The 15660-nt window shown below is 42.8% G+C and overlaps 1 protein-coding gene and 1 non-coding gene across 2 annotated transcripts in view; one reads left to right on the top strand and one right to left on the bottom strand.

The window, feature by feature from the left end:
* Positions 1–1573: 1573 nt before the first annotated feature.
* HMCN1 (hemicentin 1) overlaps positions 1574–15660 on the bottom strand; it is a 201198-nt gene continuing 187111 nt past the window's right edge. The window contains exons 98-107 of the mRNA XM_069862338.1: positions 15432–15494; positions 14748–14867; positions 14379–14513; positions 13841–13954; positions 13450–13575; positions 12672–12800; positions 7951–8301; positions 5101–5220; positions 4371–4497; positions 1574–2958 (exon numbers count right to left, since the gene is read on the bottom strand). Coding sequence (XP_069718439.1) covers positions 2592–2958; positions 4371–4497; positions 5101–5220; positions 7951–8301; positions 12672–12800; positions 13450–13575; positions 13841–13954; positions 14379–14513; positions 14748–14867; positions 15432–15494 — 1652 coding nt within the window. The 3' untranslated portion in view covers positions 1574–2591. The remainder of the gene's footprint in view (positions 2959–4370; positions 4498–5100; positions 5221–7950; positions 8302–12671; positions 12801–13449; positions 13576–13840; positions 13955–14378; positions 14514–14747; positions 14868–15431; positions 15495–15660) is intronic.
* TRNAN-GUU (transfer RNA asparagine (anticodon GUU)) lies at positions 9361–9434 on the top strand. The gene has a single exon. It is a non-coding gene; the product is annotated as a tRNA-Asn (tRNA).

Genomic DNA, 15660 nt, shown 5'->3' with positions numbered 1-15660 from the left:
CCCTCTGCTTCCTTTAGCATCGACTGTCTGGATCTTAACTTGCCAAATGGGTGCTTAGCTCTCAAATCCTGCCACTCTTGTCTTTTCTGAGCATCATTCTCATCCTATAACTTGTTCTCAGCTGCGGCATTGTGTGTGTGTATTCTGCATTGATTTACTACTGTACCATTCCCTAGCTTTTGAATTCATCCCATGTACGAAGGAAAAAGAACTCCTGTGGATTTCCTCTCTCACGGGATTGGCAAGCTGGAGCTCTACAGAAGGTGGGATGGGGGATCTGTTCCTGAATGGCTGCTATGTAACAAGTGGTGATGGTTGTGAACTTTGTCCTCTGTGGCACGTGGTTCTGGTTTCATCCTTGAACTTCTTTTCATGCCTTATTCCTTCTTTTTACACTTAGCATCTAGGGTCTCTTAGGCTTTAATCACAGAATCATGGAACAGTTTGGGTCAGAAGGGTCCTTAAAGCCTATCCAGTCCCACCCCTGCCATGGGCAGGGACACCTCCCACTCAATCAAGGGCTCCATCCAACCTGGCCTTGAACCCCTCCAGGGATGGGGCAGCCACAGCTTCCCGGGGCAACCTGGGCCAGGGCCTCCCCGCCCTCACAGCAAAACATTTCTTCTTTTAATCTCATCTCAATCTCTCCTCTTTCAGTTTAAATCCATCTCCCCTCATCCCATCCCTGTACTTCCTGATAAAGAACTCCTCCCTTGTACATATTACAGCTTACTTTCATTTCTCCTTCTCTCTTTGTCATGAAGGTTATCTTCTTTTTCTTCCTAAACTGCTTTTTTTTTCTTGGAAAAAAACCCCTGTTTTGTTTGAAGTCTGTCACTTGTGTACACTTCTATAAAAAGGAAAGGTCAGGGGAAAACCAGTGGGGTTTCACTAGGGATGGTCAATAATATTGAAGTAAAGAGCCAAAATCCCATTGTGGAACAATATGACCCTGTCACTAAAAATGTACTTTGCTTGGAATGAGGGCAATGAGTTATTCTTGGTCCTCTCCTCGCATCCCAACCATGCAACATGGATACCTGACAGCCTCCAGTTCAGCCCCCCAGAATTCTCCAGCAGGGGGACCCTGTTGCTGCCTCTTTCGCACTTTGGAAACAGCAAAACTGTCCCAGTGAACACCAGTAATTCCCACTGAGGTCCCAGCTTGATGCCCTTCAACGACTGTTTTTTAGATACACCGGAATTACAGTGACTTACTTCATGCTTGGCAGTGACATGAGCGTGTTTATGAATAAACACTCTCTTTATAGGCAATGAAAATGCTCTGCAACCCCTCTCACCTGAGGAAATGAGATGGCTCCTCATCAGCAGGCTCCCGATAAAGTATTTTATCAAGAGGTCTTACAGTAAGCTCCCCGGCTTCCCTGACTCCTTCCGAAATGCTGAAGGATGTGGGAAAGCCAGTGCTGCAAAAACCAGGAGCCTTTGTGCATGCAGTTCCTGGTTTGCTGGGCATGGTGCCTTCCGTGTTCTCTGCTGACACTCAAGGCAAGTGCTTTACGAGTGGGAAAGAGTTTGTTTTGGTGATAAAATTCACAACAACCTCAAAGGCAATGGGAACCTTTATTGTGATTATTTTCATTGTCCTCTTATGCAAACTTAACTGTAAAACACTCTTGAGATACTGCATAGAAAATACACATAGGAAAAAACATATATACATTTTCATAAAAATAGAATACATCTTGGCAAAATGACTTGTGTACAGTGTATGGACATTATTGAAGCAAAAACTTACATCATCTTCAGAGAAAAATGTTCCATTCACAAAACCCCAAAACATTTTAACTGCTGAGTTCGGGAGTGCTGCACGCTGAAATAGATAAGGTTTGGAGCTAAATAAATGGCTATACCAGAATGTTAGAGTAAAAAAGAGTTATAAAATAACTGCTGTATAAAGGAGAAGCAGCCAAGCTGGTTTTCCTTCCAAGAAACAGTGACATCTCTAAACTTGCAAGGAAATCAAATGTACCAGTTCTGAATTCTACTGTAGGTTCTTTAGCTAAAACCAAACTTTAATATCATTTGTTTCAGCATTTGCAACTGTTAGACACAGTGGTATTTGGTTTTTTGAGCAAGCGATGCAGTATATTACAGCCCTAATTCTACTGGGTATTTGAGAAGAAAAAGAATCAAGTAGATATAAAACTGTAAAATACTTAGCAACCTTTAAAATATGCAGAACACTTGAAATTACATTATTTCTTCTGGTTATGCTTTTCTTTAGTTGCTGTCAACAGAGGCTGCTCCTTCCTTACTATTTTCACCACATACTTCAGCTCATACTTTTGATTTTTCTGCTGAACAAACTGTGGAAAATGACTCCTCCAGCGTAATAAATATAGCAAGCAGTAACAGGTCCTCAAAGCCACAGCTTTTCCTCTTGAAGTGGAACACTGGGACTGAATAGGCAGCCTCAGGGAAGGAGAGAAAAGAGCATAGCACCATTTTCAAGGGACACAGTTCACAACTGTCTGGCAGGCAGTAGAATCAGTCTGGCACCGGTAATACCCACCAGCATTTATGAGCGCTGTTAAAATACTGTGATTACTGTCAAGTAGTTTGGGTGTTTAATATGGGTAGGCTGACACAGCTATATAAACAATGAAAGTCGTCCGATACTCAATATTTCCATCGGCGCTGTAGGATAAGGCTCTGACTCCCATGCGGTAAGTCTTTGGCTCTCGCAGTGGCCGGGTGGTGAACACAACTCCTTTCAAGTTCTCATCCCTCAGGCCAAACGGGATGGCTGGGTCCTCGTCTGCCATCAGGAAAGTTGTCCTTGGGTGCATGACTTGGTCGTGAGTGTAGGCAACCAGCCGGATTAAATCCTGACCGGCAGCGATGCCGAAGGGGAGGGAAAGGAGTTTGTATTCCAAGGCATAGGTACTCAGATCACACTCCAAGTCATTGGCTGGGCAGCTTTTCAGACAGAACCTAGGAATAAGCAGAGCACTTTAGCCCATGGAGAAGGCTGAGAGAGTTGGGGTTTTTCAGCCTGGAGAAGAGAAGGCTCTCAGGAGACCTTATAGTGACCTTCCAGTGCCTGAAGGGGCTACAAGAAAGCTGGGGAGGGACTGTTCACAAAGGCTTGGAGCGACAGGACAAGGGGCAATGGGTATAAACTGGAGAGGGGCACATTTAGACTAGATACAAGGAGGAATTTCTTCATGATGAGGGTGGTGAGGCCCTGGCCCAGGTTGCCCAGGGAAGCTGTGGCTGCCCCATCCCTGGAGGTGTTCGAGGCCAGGTTGGCCTCCCTGATCAGTGGGAGGTGTCCCTGCCCATGGCAAAGGGGTTGGAATTGGAAGGGCTTTAAGGTCCCTTCCAACCCAAACTATTCTATGATAAGTACTGCAATAGGGCTTAAGGATACATTCTTCCCCCGTTTATCCTTAAATTTCTCTGTAAATATAATATGCTCACACCCTCTTTATCCATTGTTCCTTTAAAGATGCAGCTCATTTTGTTGTCCTGTTTTCTCTGAAAAGGATCACCTCAAGAGGTGCCAAGAGGTAACGTAACGAAGTTGAATACAATATTTATCATTGAAGTGCACAGTATATGGTTTAGGGATCTCACTCTCCAAACAACAGAGTTGGAAAGTTTGGTTTAAAATGTACTGGGTGGCTTCATTTGAGGTGTCTGTGTGCTAGGCCATAAACCAAAGAATCTGTAAGGAAGAAGGGCAAAGTAAATCCTGCTTCTATTAATGAAGAGTCAAAATAGGAGATATCTGTCAGCTCTGCTTGTTAGTACGAACAGAGCTCAAAGAACATCATCCATTTCAACTTAAGTGTCATTCCAGTTCAGTTTGATCAGGAAAGACAGTTTCTGCCTAGGACACAAGGTATTTCCTTGAGTACATTAAAAAATTTAATTGGAATTAATATGTTTGTTCCAGTACAGGGAAATAAACAGAGTAAGCTAAAAATAACAAAACTTACCATGAAACGTAGCATTACTTTCATGTCTAAAAGAACATTTTAAATGCTTAGAAATTGATGGCAAGCTAGGACTTTAAAGTAGGTCTGAAACCTTAGAGGCAAAGGCAGCCCCGTGAGTGACAAATGAAAGACACTGCATCAGCAGAAGTAATCGCAGCGCGCTGCTCACTGGGGTTTATTTGGTAAAGGAACAATTGGTGCTATTTCCTTTGGAACTAATAGCCAAATGCTGCAGGGGAAATGGGGAATGTTGCTGCTCAAAACCAGTGATCATCTGGAATGCCAATGCTTAACTTTTTGTTTTACTGGTGTCAGTCATACTTAAATCTTCTTTAATGAATACAGTTTAAGAATCCAAGCTTGGGGTGGGGGAAATGGGAAGGGATTGAAAATAAAACGTACCCAGAAAGAGGCTCTCGTTGATAGTTTGGTGGACAAGGTGTGTCTATGCACTGGTAGCTTCCTCTCATGTTGAAACACATCTGATTTGATCCACAGTTAACGTTCTGCTCAAGGCACTCATCAATATCTGAGCGTAAAAAGACATGCAAGTGATCGGTTACTTGCAGAAGAAATGAAGGGTTAAAATCTGGCCGGGTCAGAGCAAAATCTGGTCTCGCTGTTTGACACACTGGATCCAGAAGCTCCAACAACGTGCATTTATTATTGTTTCCATTTTACCACTGTGCAGGAAGGTGCAGCGCGCTAGAGCTTCCCTGCAGCCACCACCATCCAATGGAAACCACACAGGTCTTGTCAACAGAGGCCAATTAGTGCATTTTTAATGTTGTGGGTTTTTTTTTTTTTTGTGGATCACAAAATCTGACAGCACCTTTCTTTGACAGAAGTGGGTTAAGGATTATATTGGGTTCAATCCTAGAGCTGACATCTACTTGCCTGGAGTTAAATGTGTAAAGACACATGAGGAAACTTCAGAGAAAAAGAGGCTAAAATTGCCTAATCTGCTGGCATTTCATGAAGCGTTATAACGTGAAATATAAAAACATCTGAAAATTGAGATTTTGAAGGCTGAATCTCATATTCAGAGAGGTGGCTTACACATGTATTGAACATGACTTATATCTTTCTTATTTACAAATGCATTTCTGAACAGTCAAAGGGGTCTCTGTACCTTGACAGGTTTTGCCATTGGGTGTAAGGCGATAACCAGACGGACAAACGCACTGGTAACTTCCCAGGGTGTTTCTGCACTCATGCTGACAGGTATCTCTGGTTTCACATTCATCTATGTCTGTGGGAAAGAGTCACGAACACACACACACATCAGGATTATTTGAACCTGGTACCGAACCGAAGTATTTTATGTCTTATTCATACACAAGCAACAGACAGAGTTGGTAGAAGTTGTGTGGATCTTGTTTTCTGGTGGGGTCAAATGCCTAAGACTAGCAAGTCCTTTCACACCTACCTGTGCCACTCCTTACACCTTTTTAATTATTAAAGTCCTCACCTTTTTTGACAGCAACCACAATATGTATTCTGCCTGGAGAGGCCAGTCCTGACCAAGAGTTCTGGGAAGGAAGGGGGATGTGCAATCTGAATCCCTCAACACGGTTATCCAAAGGTAGCCTTGCCCTGAAAATCAAGCCGAGCTGCCCGATAATAAGGTTTTAGGCAATATGGTTAGGAAATGGCCAGATTAATTATCTTGCCAAGGTGAAGCCTTCACACTGGGGCCTTGTTCTTACAGTTAACCCCTCCTCAGGCAAAGCTGTTTCCCTTCCAAACTGATCTTACTCCATGGGGATGAATTAATTAAGCTCAGTATTTGGGAAAATGGCCTCAAGCTCCACCAGGGGAGGTTTAGGCTGAACATTAGGAAAAAACTTTTCACAGAAAGAGTCATTGGGTACTGGGAGAGGGTTGAGTCACCTTCCCTGGAGGTGTTTAAGGGACGGGTGGATGAGGCACTGAGGGACATGGTTTAGTGGCAGATAGGAATGGTTTGACTCGATGATCTGGTGGGTCTCTTCCAACCTGGTGGTTCTAAACGCTCTTAACTCTTACTGTTCTCATTTCCCTCTCAAATATAGAAGTACCAGACCAGTTTACATCAAATCTGCAAAGCAGACTGGTGTGATTCACATAAATATCACATACAATTTCTTTTGAAATGCCTGCCTAGTTCTGGAGAGCAATACAGATCCTACTCGAGTTAGTCTCATGCAAGAGCCACGTGGTTAAAACAATGGAAACAAGGTCTTCGCTTCCCCTCTTTGTCTGATTTACAGGGGTTGCATTAGATAAAAATGCAAACACAGCAGAGAAACAGACGCGATTACAGAAATTTACACGATGTTGTGATCAGATTCTGTCTATGGGCAGAACTTCCTTTTAAAAAAGCATCATTTGAGTGTATTTTTCATATTAAACAGTAGTTTTTAGATTTGTATTCCAACGAAACAGAAGTACAAGAATATTAACTAATTCAACCTGGAAGCTGGGGTGAAGATCAGAGATTTTAGCTCAACTAAAGCCGTTGCTTTATTCCTAGGTTTGTCAATTAAACAGCTATGCCCACACGCACCCACCAAACTGCATGTAGTCGACCACTGAAATGTCTTTATAATGTCAGTAAAGGGCTTGATGTCTGTCTATCTATAATTTTTATTAAGAGATAAATTTTCATCTCTTAATAAATTTTTATTAAGGCTAATTATTACATTTTTATTATGGATATTGATATTTTTCAACATCATATATTGCTATATAACTCTAGCCATAATAGTGGTTGCTAGAATCCCGCTGTAGATCAGTGTCTGTCCTTGAAGGACAGAAGCTGAACTAATTTGTTGTGTCTCCTCTGTCCTCTGGGCAAAGCACCAGGTCTGGTGATGCCTCCTGGAGCAGGAGAGAACCCTGTGTGTCCCCTCTCCTGCCCATGTCTGTCTTGTCTGTCTGACGTCTGTCTGTGAGGAGAACGTGTCCCAGGGAGGCTGGGCCAGAGCATCCCATCTTCTGGCTCGGAGAGGTCCTGATCCACAGACACTAACTCCTGCCACATGGGCAAAAACCTAACGTTTCTACCTTTGCAGCAAAAGCATGGGGTTTTTTTTAACTCCTTAGTTTCTTCACATGCCCTGCAAACCAGTCAAAGAACAGCCCAGGCTGCCGTTCCTTTGGACTGTCACGAGGAGCAGAATTAGATTTCCAGTAGTTGTGAAAATAGCAGCATTTCACCGAAAACCCTCAGAAAAGCTCCTGGAGAAAGGAGTTTGCGGGGTCAATGCCGAACAGTTAGAGGTGCCAGATGCCTTTGCTTCCTGTTGGGCTCAGGGCACGCTCTGAGGCTCTGAATCTCATCAAAAAGTCCTGGGGCAGAGCTTGCCAGTTGCTGGAACTGCCCTGCTCTCCTCGTCACCGAACAGAAAGGGCAGTGCTGTCACTGTCACAACTCACGACAACCCCCCTATCTGTTTGCTCATAGTCCATTTCCCCACGCTCCACAAATTAGCTGCACCCCTCATTAAGATCATTTAAAAGCTTCTCCTTATACTGCCCATCCGGCGGTGACCCCCCTCCTGCGGCAGGGCTGGTGCTGAGCTCAATCCCAGTCTTTAATCTGGCTGAACAGGGGTTTGAATAGAACCATCCTCAGTGGGAATCTTGACATAAGCAACATCCCCAGGACTTACACTGACCTACTGGTGTTCTAGGAAGTGTGGGAATATTCACAAAGGGGAGGCACCGTCACGAGAAGAAAGAGAATAACAGAGGGAAATAATTGCAGACACACAATAAACAGCACAATTCAAACAATTCAGAGGTTGCAAGGAGGTTTGAAAACATTTTTTGCTACGTACTCAGGATACAAGAACATGCAGAACCGTCTGAACATTTATCAAGGTAACATGAGAAAACCCCACAGCACCACAAACCATCGGCCCCTGGTATATATGAAACAGTAACCTAAGAATAAGGACTTAAACAAGAGAATTGCATAGACACGACTGACATTTACCTACACATCTGCCATCTCTTGCCTCATAGCCTTCAGGACAAGGTTCTCTAATGGTCCTTCTAGTCCTGGAGAAAGGTATTCTGCTGTGTCTATACTCCGAGAAGGAGCTGTAGAGATTTGAGGAGTGCCTGTAATACGGCTGCAGTTGATAGTTGTCTCTCACAGGGGAGAATTGAGCATAGTTATAGCTATTGTAATAGGCACCGTAATTTGGCAATCTCTCCAATCCAGCGCAAGATTTCCCATCACCTAATAACTGTTGCCCAGGCGGACAGACACACTTGAAGCTGCCGGGGGTGTTGGTGCATTGAAAGGCACAGGCCTGAGGCACTTGTTGACACTCATTAATGTCTGCTCATGTGATCCAGAGCAACAAACCATGTGGAGAGGAGAAAAAAACAAACAAACAACAACACATAACTACATGGACATGATACATGAACACTCAGCTCAGCTTGTGGAACAAACCGAGGACATCAAAGCGAGACCGGTAAGGCAGTACAACACAGAGAACACGATGCCGAGCGGGCAGGTTATTCCATCCTTTCTTCTTCCCTGTGACACCAGACCATGCTCAAGCAGGACAGAAGCTCTGCTGAAGGCCTGGCCTTGATGTCCCTGCACGCATGGTGTGACCATACAGCAGGGAGCCAAGCCTGTTGCCCAGTTTTGCAGGAGTAGGGCTGTGCGAGAGCCTGAAAGCACCAACTTCGGTTCTCTGGTTACCAGAGAAGATGCGCCCTGAGAAATAAGTGGCCCTCAGGACCCACGCTGCCCATCGTTTCAGCTTAAGCTGTTCACTACTACCAAGCTGTTAGGAGGCTGAGGGAAGACCTCATTGCTCTCTACAACTACCTGAAAGGAGGTTGTGGAGAGGAGGGTCCTGGGCTCTTCTCCCAAGTGACAGGGGACAGGACAAGAGGGAATGGCCTCAAGCTCCGCCAGAGGAGGTTTAGGCTGAACATTAGGAAAAAATTTGTCACAGAAAGGGTCATTGGGCACTGGCAGAGGCTGCCCAGGGAGGGGGTTGAGTCACCTTCCCTGGAGGGGTTTAAGGGACGGGTGGATGAGATGCTGAGGGACATGGTTTAGTGTTTGATAGGAATGGTTGGACTCGATGATCCGGTGGGTCTCTTCCAACCTGGTTATTCTATGATTCTATGATATTTTTCCCCAAGGGCTCCACAGATGAGTGGGAGAGGCTGTCAGGATGGAGGACACTTAACACGGGGGGACTGTTGAGAAGTACAGCGTTAGAATTCATTCAGCCTGGCAAAGAGAGACCTAATAGCAAATATTAATTCACTTCTGTACAATTAAAAAACAGCATTATTTTTGTTTTCTGAAGGAATGCTTCAGAGTGTAATCCAAAGCGACGTGAGCAACCCTTGCAAACCAGAGCCACAAGGAGTCTCTGTAGCGCAATCGGTCAGCGCGTTCGGCTGTTAACCGAAAGGTTGGTGGTTCGAGCCCACCCAGGGACGGTTCCTTCCTTTCTTCTGCCCTTGGAACTACATCACCTTTAAGTTTAAGGTCCCTTCCGACATCAATGCTATCAAACAGGATGAGTGCCCTTCATTCCACCTCAAGAGAACATCAATGCTCTTGGACGCCGCAGTCTCAGGTCCTCCTGCCCCCACAGCCTCTCTGGCACTACCAGAGAGACATTTTCATCAAGTTACTTTGAACGTGCAGTCATTATTTTATGAGAAAAAGACAAAAACCTGCAAATCCCAAACAAGAACGTGGTGGAGCCCTGGCCGAGGCTGCCCAGGGAAGTGGTGGAGTCACCATCCCTGGAGGAGTTCAACAAACACGTAGATGTGGTGCTTCAGGACACAGTTTAGTAGACACAGTAGGGTTGTGTTGATGATTGGACTGGATGAGTTTAAAGGTCTTTTCCAGCTTTAATTATTCTATGACCAGAAATAACTAACCTGATATTAACATACCTAACAACGTATCTACAATGGGCATGTTCTAAACCTCATTTTACTAGAAATTAAAAGTCATCTTAGTGGTGACTCAATAAGGGTTTAATTGTCTCATATTAGTGGAACATGTGTATTCTTTAAACTATTATTCTAAAAGTGCCTTAAGCTACTGTTACTACAATTCCATTTTGGTCTCCTCTGAACACGGTATTTCGAGCAGAGTTTTTAACCCTCTGAGACACAAATGCACGATGACGGCATTTAAACAATAAATCTGTTCAGAAACATAATAGAAAACGAGATTTCACTTTTACTAAGTATCATACCTTGTATATATTTAAAAGTTTTCAAGAATTCAGGGCTTAAAGACTTGGAAATCCATGAGTAATTACTGCAGAGTATTACAGTACTTTCACAAATGCATAACCGAAACTTTATATATAATCTTAATTGAAATGTGATTAGGGTTAGAATTGTCTTTTTTAATATGGCAACAACTAATATGAATTTTAAGTTCATTAGTTTCATTGTGTGATTAAAATGAAAGGTTTATTACTCATATTGACGTAAAAGAATACTGAAAGTCATAATTTCCTTAGCATTCAACTTAAGTTGCCAAGTTTTACATTTGTTACCTGCATAAAATAAACAATGGGGTTTTGCACTCCCATCTTTATGAGAACCAATGGCGTTGGAACAAGCTGGGGATGAAAAGCTATCATAGAAATAATGAAAGAAAACAACTGAAAGCTTCGCAATTTCTTTTGCAGGAGCAGCCTGCGCAATAAAAACAAAACTGAATGCAGCAAACCACTCGCATTTAGACCATTGCCATCCTTGTGAAAACAGATCGCTGATTGGTAAGCCTAAGTCTCTCTCCACTAAGTACACTTATGATTACGCACCATAAATATTAAATATTCACAGGAACAGGGTGGAATGACTTTGAAACTAAAAGAGCTAAATTTCCAGTCTCTCTTTAGTTTGAAGAACAATATTTGATTTTAAATTCTAGACAGCCTTGCTCAAAAATGTGTTGTAACAGCTTTCAATAATGCCCTTCCAGCTACGCTCTGGCACGTTGAGATCCAACCCAACTCAGAGAAACCCTGCAGCTGGGTTGAATGGACACACACCCATCTACAGGTGTTGTGATGACAAACGAGCATCTTAACCCACCCAACAGACAGGGAATGTGCCACGAAGGACTTCACCCAGGATAAAGTGGCACAGGTAGGAACAAAGTTCAATTCTTCTGTTTCAGTCCAGGGCCCTACCTACTTTTCAACTCTTCCCTGTGCTCACTGGCAACGTTAATAATAAAGCCTGGATTTTATTAACGCACATGAACTAATATTTTTGACGTATCTATATTTTAAATATATTTTCAAGCAGATAAAAATTCAAAGGTGCATAAAGGTCATACTTCAATTTAAGAGGGAGCTTTCAGTACTCCTTGGTGAGAAGATAACTTCAGGGCAGCTGCTAGTGTCTTGTAAAAAAGTCCTAGACTTTATCCAGCTTATTACTGTCAGAAATTTAAATGGTTTTAATACATGTTAAGGAGTCTGGGATTGATTTTATTTCAGTAGAGAGGCAGCTGGTCAAAGTAACGTCTTGGTCTACAGCCAAGCAGTTTCTTACTGCAATTTAATCTCTTTTTTTTTTTAAGAAAAAAAACATTCTTGGCTTTTAGTAGTCCAAAATCTTAGGCTGTTTAAAAAGAAAAAAGAAACCCTGTTCTCTAGGGGGAGAAGCAACTATTTATCACTTAGAAAAGCTAATCTTGAAAAAGTCATCATGGAGGAATGCTTCTTTGATATGATACATTAGAGCAACGGAAACCAACTTCACATAGTGTCATATATTCCTAAATCATTATCATGAGGGTGGATGAGCTATTATATTTTAAGTATTCCACACAAATACAGAAATGGTGAATTTAAGTGATCCTAGCACTGTCCTGAGGTTTATGAAATGCCAGGGTAAGCGTTTCACGCACTTGTGCTGTCACCACACATGAATCTCTCTAGCTATCCACGTAAGAGCTCGGAGAGCTCCCTCCAGATGGCTCACACGCGTGTGTGGGAGAAAGCTCTGCAAGTTCTAATGCCAAAAGACTCTACCCAGATAGCACCAGGGACACACTACATGGTCAGCATTCCTGCGACTGACAGGAATCCTCCTTCCCCACACTGATCCACCCACAAATAGGTGTGTTGAGTGATAAACACGTTATCTTCTTCCACTCTACCCATACGGAGAATGCCCTCAAGATTTGCAGCTCAAGCTGGGGGGTAAGTGTGCTCATGTTGTTTGCTGCAGAGGTGAGGGCAGGGTCTCTGGTGCCTCTTGCAACACTTTTCCTTCGGGTGTTCTCCTCTAGGGGAATCCACGTCACTCCCTGCTTGGCTGCCTTCAGGTGTGAATCAACGCAGTCCAAAGTACAGCCAGGCACGTTTCACTACCCAATCAACTAACAAATCTGACCTGATTTTTAGAAACAAAGCCACATGGAGTGCTAGCTTGCCACCTCCATCCACCAGCGCTCTTTCTTTCCTAAATATGGATCTATATAAAAAAAAAAACATCTCTATTTTGAATGATTATGCTTGGACTATTTGTTTCGAACAGGACGCTTTGCTTCAGATGTGTAATTCTGAACTTTAGAGCAAATTTGTCTATATAGCAGAGTCTTCAAATGGGACAGTGCTGCTGGTTATGTTACAGCAGAAAGCCCAGCCAAAAGCAGCAAATATGCAATACTAAGGTGTCTGGACAACTTACCCACACAAGGTCTTCCAACTCCCTGGGACCGATATCCTCTTGGACACACACAGCGGTAACTTCCCCGTGTGTTCTCACAAATCTGGTTATAGCGGCACTGGTGGGTTCCATCCCGGCATTCATCAACATCTGCAAGCAGTGATGCAAGAGGAGGGAGTCAGATTTTTCTTGAAAGCTCTTACAGCATTAAATTCTTAATGAACAAGGAATGCAGTTAAGCCATACGTGAATTTTGTCCTCTAGACTGGTCTGGCCTCTGAACATCCAGTTTTCTTACCTGGGGCCATGGTTGGGCACTATCCTGTTTGCGTTACAAATCACAACCCGTGTTTCACAGTCTGAAAACAGATTTTGAGCTGATACACATGAAATTTACAACTGCATTGCATTTACACACACTTTTCCCATTAATTTCCAGATTTTTTCATCAAGGTTTCCAATTTCATCAGCTACTAAAGTGACATAATCCATCTTCCCATCATATCCCATGAGAAAAAATAAGATCTGGTAGCATGTGTGACATCACTTAAGTTGAAAAGCACAAGGACCTGTGATCTCAATTCAGAGCTCCTGAGACAAACTCTTCAGAAAGCACTCACACATCTCAGTCAAGGAACATCATCTGTGGTTTTTTCACAGAATTCAAGACAACAACACAGATGAGATGCTGAAGAAAACCTTATCTTGAAAGCAATGGATATCTAGAAGTGGCAAGGATACATCTGTTCTTCTAATACCAGTTCCAGGAAAGTTAAATACGTATGTTCCCATAACTCACCAATACACGTTCCATTGTCTGCTTTGGTCATTCCACTAGGACACAGGTCAATGCACTTGTAGCCACCACGGGTGTTTTTACAGAGTTGATCAGGCCTGCACACATTCTGCCTGCACTCATTTATATCTTGTTTAAAAAGAAAAAAAGAAGAGCAAGAATGGAAACAAACTCCCAAAGAGCAGAATAATCCAGCTGGAATTACACGATGTGCATTTGAATGCCTCTGGATTTCAAAACTGCTTTACAAGCAAATTAAAAAATACATACTAAAGACATAATCTATAGTAGGATTTTCATTCATAAAGGTTTCAGATAACAAAAATAGGAAGAAATAAATGTTGAACTATGTCCATTGGAAAAAGGAAATGAACATTGAAAAAATCATTCATACCTATGCATTTTCTGCCCTTTAGCTGGTATCCTGGGTCACAGCCACAGTGGAAACTTCCTATAGTATTGAAGCAATGCTGATGGCAGGAATTGGACTCTTGACACTCGTTAACATCTATTGAACAATACAAATCCTTGGTAACAGAGCTGTGAATCACACTCTTGTCATTTACGTTTTGGTTAAGTCAATGTTCTGTACTCCACTATGAGCTCTACCTCACTGCTGAGGTACAACCAGAAGTGCTTAGTCCTCTCACTTCGTTGAAAAAGAAAATGTGCATGGGACACGAAAGCATCAGGGTTAGGATATTCCCTGATAGGATTTCACATTTATTTCTAAAGATTGAAAGAACAAAAGGTTTCCAAAAAGCCACGGACAACCAAACTCAAAATCCATAAGCTGCTTGTTCGGTTAATAATGAAGACTTATAGACATCTTCACTGGAGATATATATTTAAAGAATTTACTTTTAATTGTCTGAAAGGCAGCATTTTCAGATCATGAAAGCTAGCGCCAAAACCCAGAGCCATCTCCATACCTTGGCAGCTAAATCCATCTGCTGTTCTCCTAAAGCCATTTCCACACCTAATCACGCAGCGGTACGAGCCAAAGATGTTCTCACAGTCCTGGCCAGCGCGACAGGTATGTTCACCTAATGCACACTCATCGATATCTGTAATTAAAAACAAGCTCTAAACTTCACAACATCAGAATGAAACACAGAGTAAGTAATATCTTGAACATGATTAACTATGAAACTCTTAATTGAAAATATATTCAGATATGAAATAACGAGGATACTTGCAATAAGTTATGTTCTTGTAATGAGAAAATGGGCATTTCCCTACTGATTTAAGTGGCACTGGTGTTTCTGTATCCAACCTGCCCCCAGCAATACTTCTCTTACCCTGACACGTTCTACCATCCGCAGAGATCGTGAGGCCTTTCAGACAGGAGCAGTAGTAAGATCCCACAGTGTTATGACAGGTATGGGAACAAGGATTTCCTACAGCACATTCATCTTCATCTGGAACAAGGAAACGTTTGAAAAACCAGTGAGACTTCTCACAACTTCCCAAGAAACTATAGCAAACAAACCCTTCTTAAGAGGTTTATGTCTGATGGAGCCTACGGGGTAAAATTAGATGTGGCAACGGGGCAGCTTTAAGGAAACAGTTGAGAAATGCACTCTCCACTCTTATTTCCATGGTTACTAGACCTACACTAACACGTGTAGGGGCTCTGGTAAAGGGCCAGGACGAGGGGTAAGGGTTTTAGACTAGAAGAGGGGATATTTAGATGGAAATGAAGAAGAACTTTTTAACGATACGAATGGTAAAGCACTGGCACAGGTTGCCCAGAGAAATCACAGCAGCCCCATTCCAGGAGGTGTTGAAGACCAGGTTGGATGGGGCTTGGAGCAACCTGATCTAGTATCAGGTGTCCCTGCCCGCGGCAGGGACCTCAAAGCCCATCCAGTTCCACCTCCCTGCCTATGCAGGGAAGTGGAACTGGATGGGTTTTGATGTCCTATCCAATGCAAAGCATTCTGTGAGTCTACGATTGCACCCAATCCTTCTCACATCATTACCTGAACAGTAAGGCCCAGTTGAGTCCAAACCAAATCCAGCAGGGCACTGATTGCTACGATCTCCTGTGTGGTAAAGGAAGCACACATTACTTGTGGATGAAAATATGGTCATTTTATTACTTTTCAGAAATCCTGTAACATAAAGAACTGCAGCCCAGCTATTTATAAAAAAAATTATTATATTTGGACACTGAACTAGAAACTTTTAAAAGCCAGACATCAGTGATTT

This window comes from Phaenicophaeus curvirostris, chromosome 8 (genome assembly GCF_032191515.1).
Source record: "Phaenicophaeus curvirostris isolate KB17595 chromosome 8, BPBGC_Pcur_1.0, whole genome shotgun sequence".
Classification (NCBI taxonomy): Eukaryota; Metazoa; Chordata; class Aves; order Cuculiformes; family Cuculidae; genus Phaenicophaeus; species Phaenicophaeus curvirostris.
Note: the sequence above shows the minus strand (reverse complement) of the source record. Positions and strands in the feature narration are given on the sequence as shown.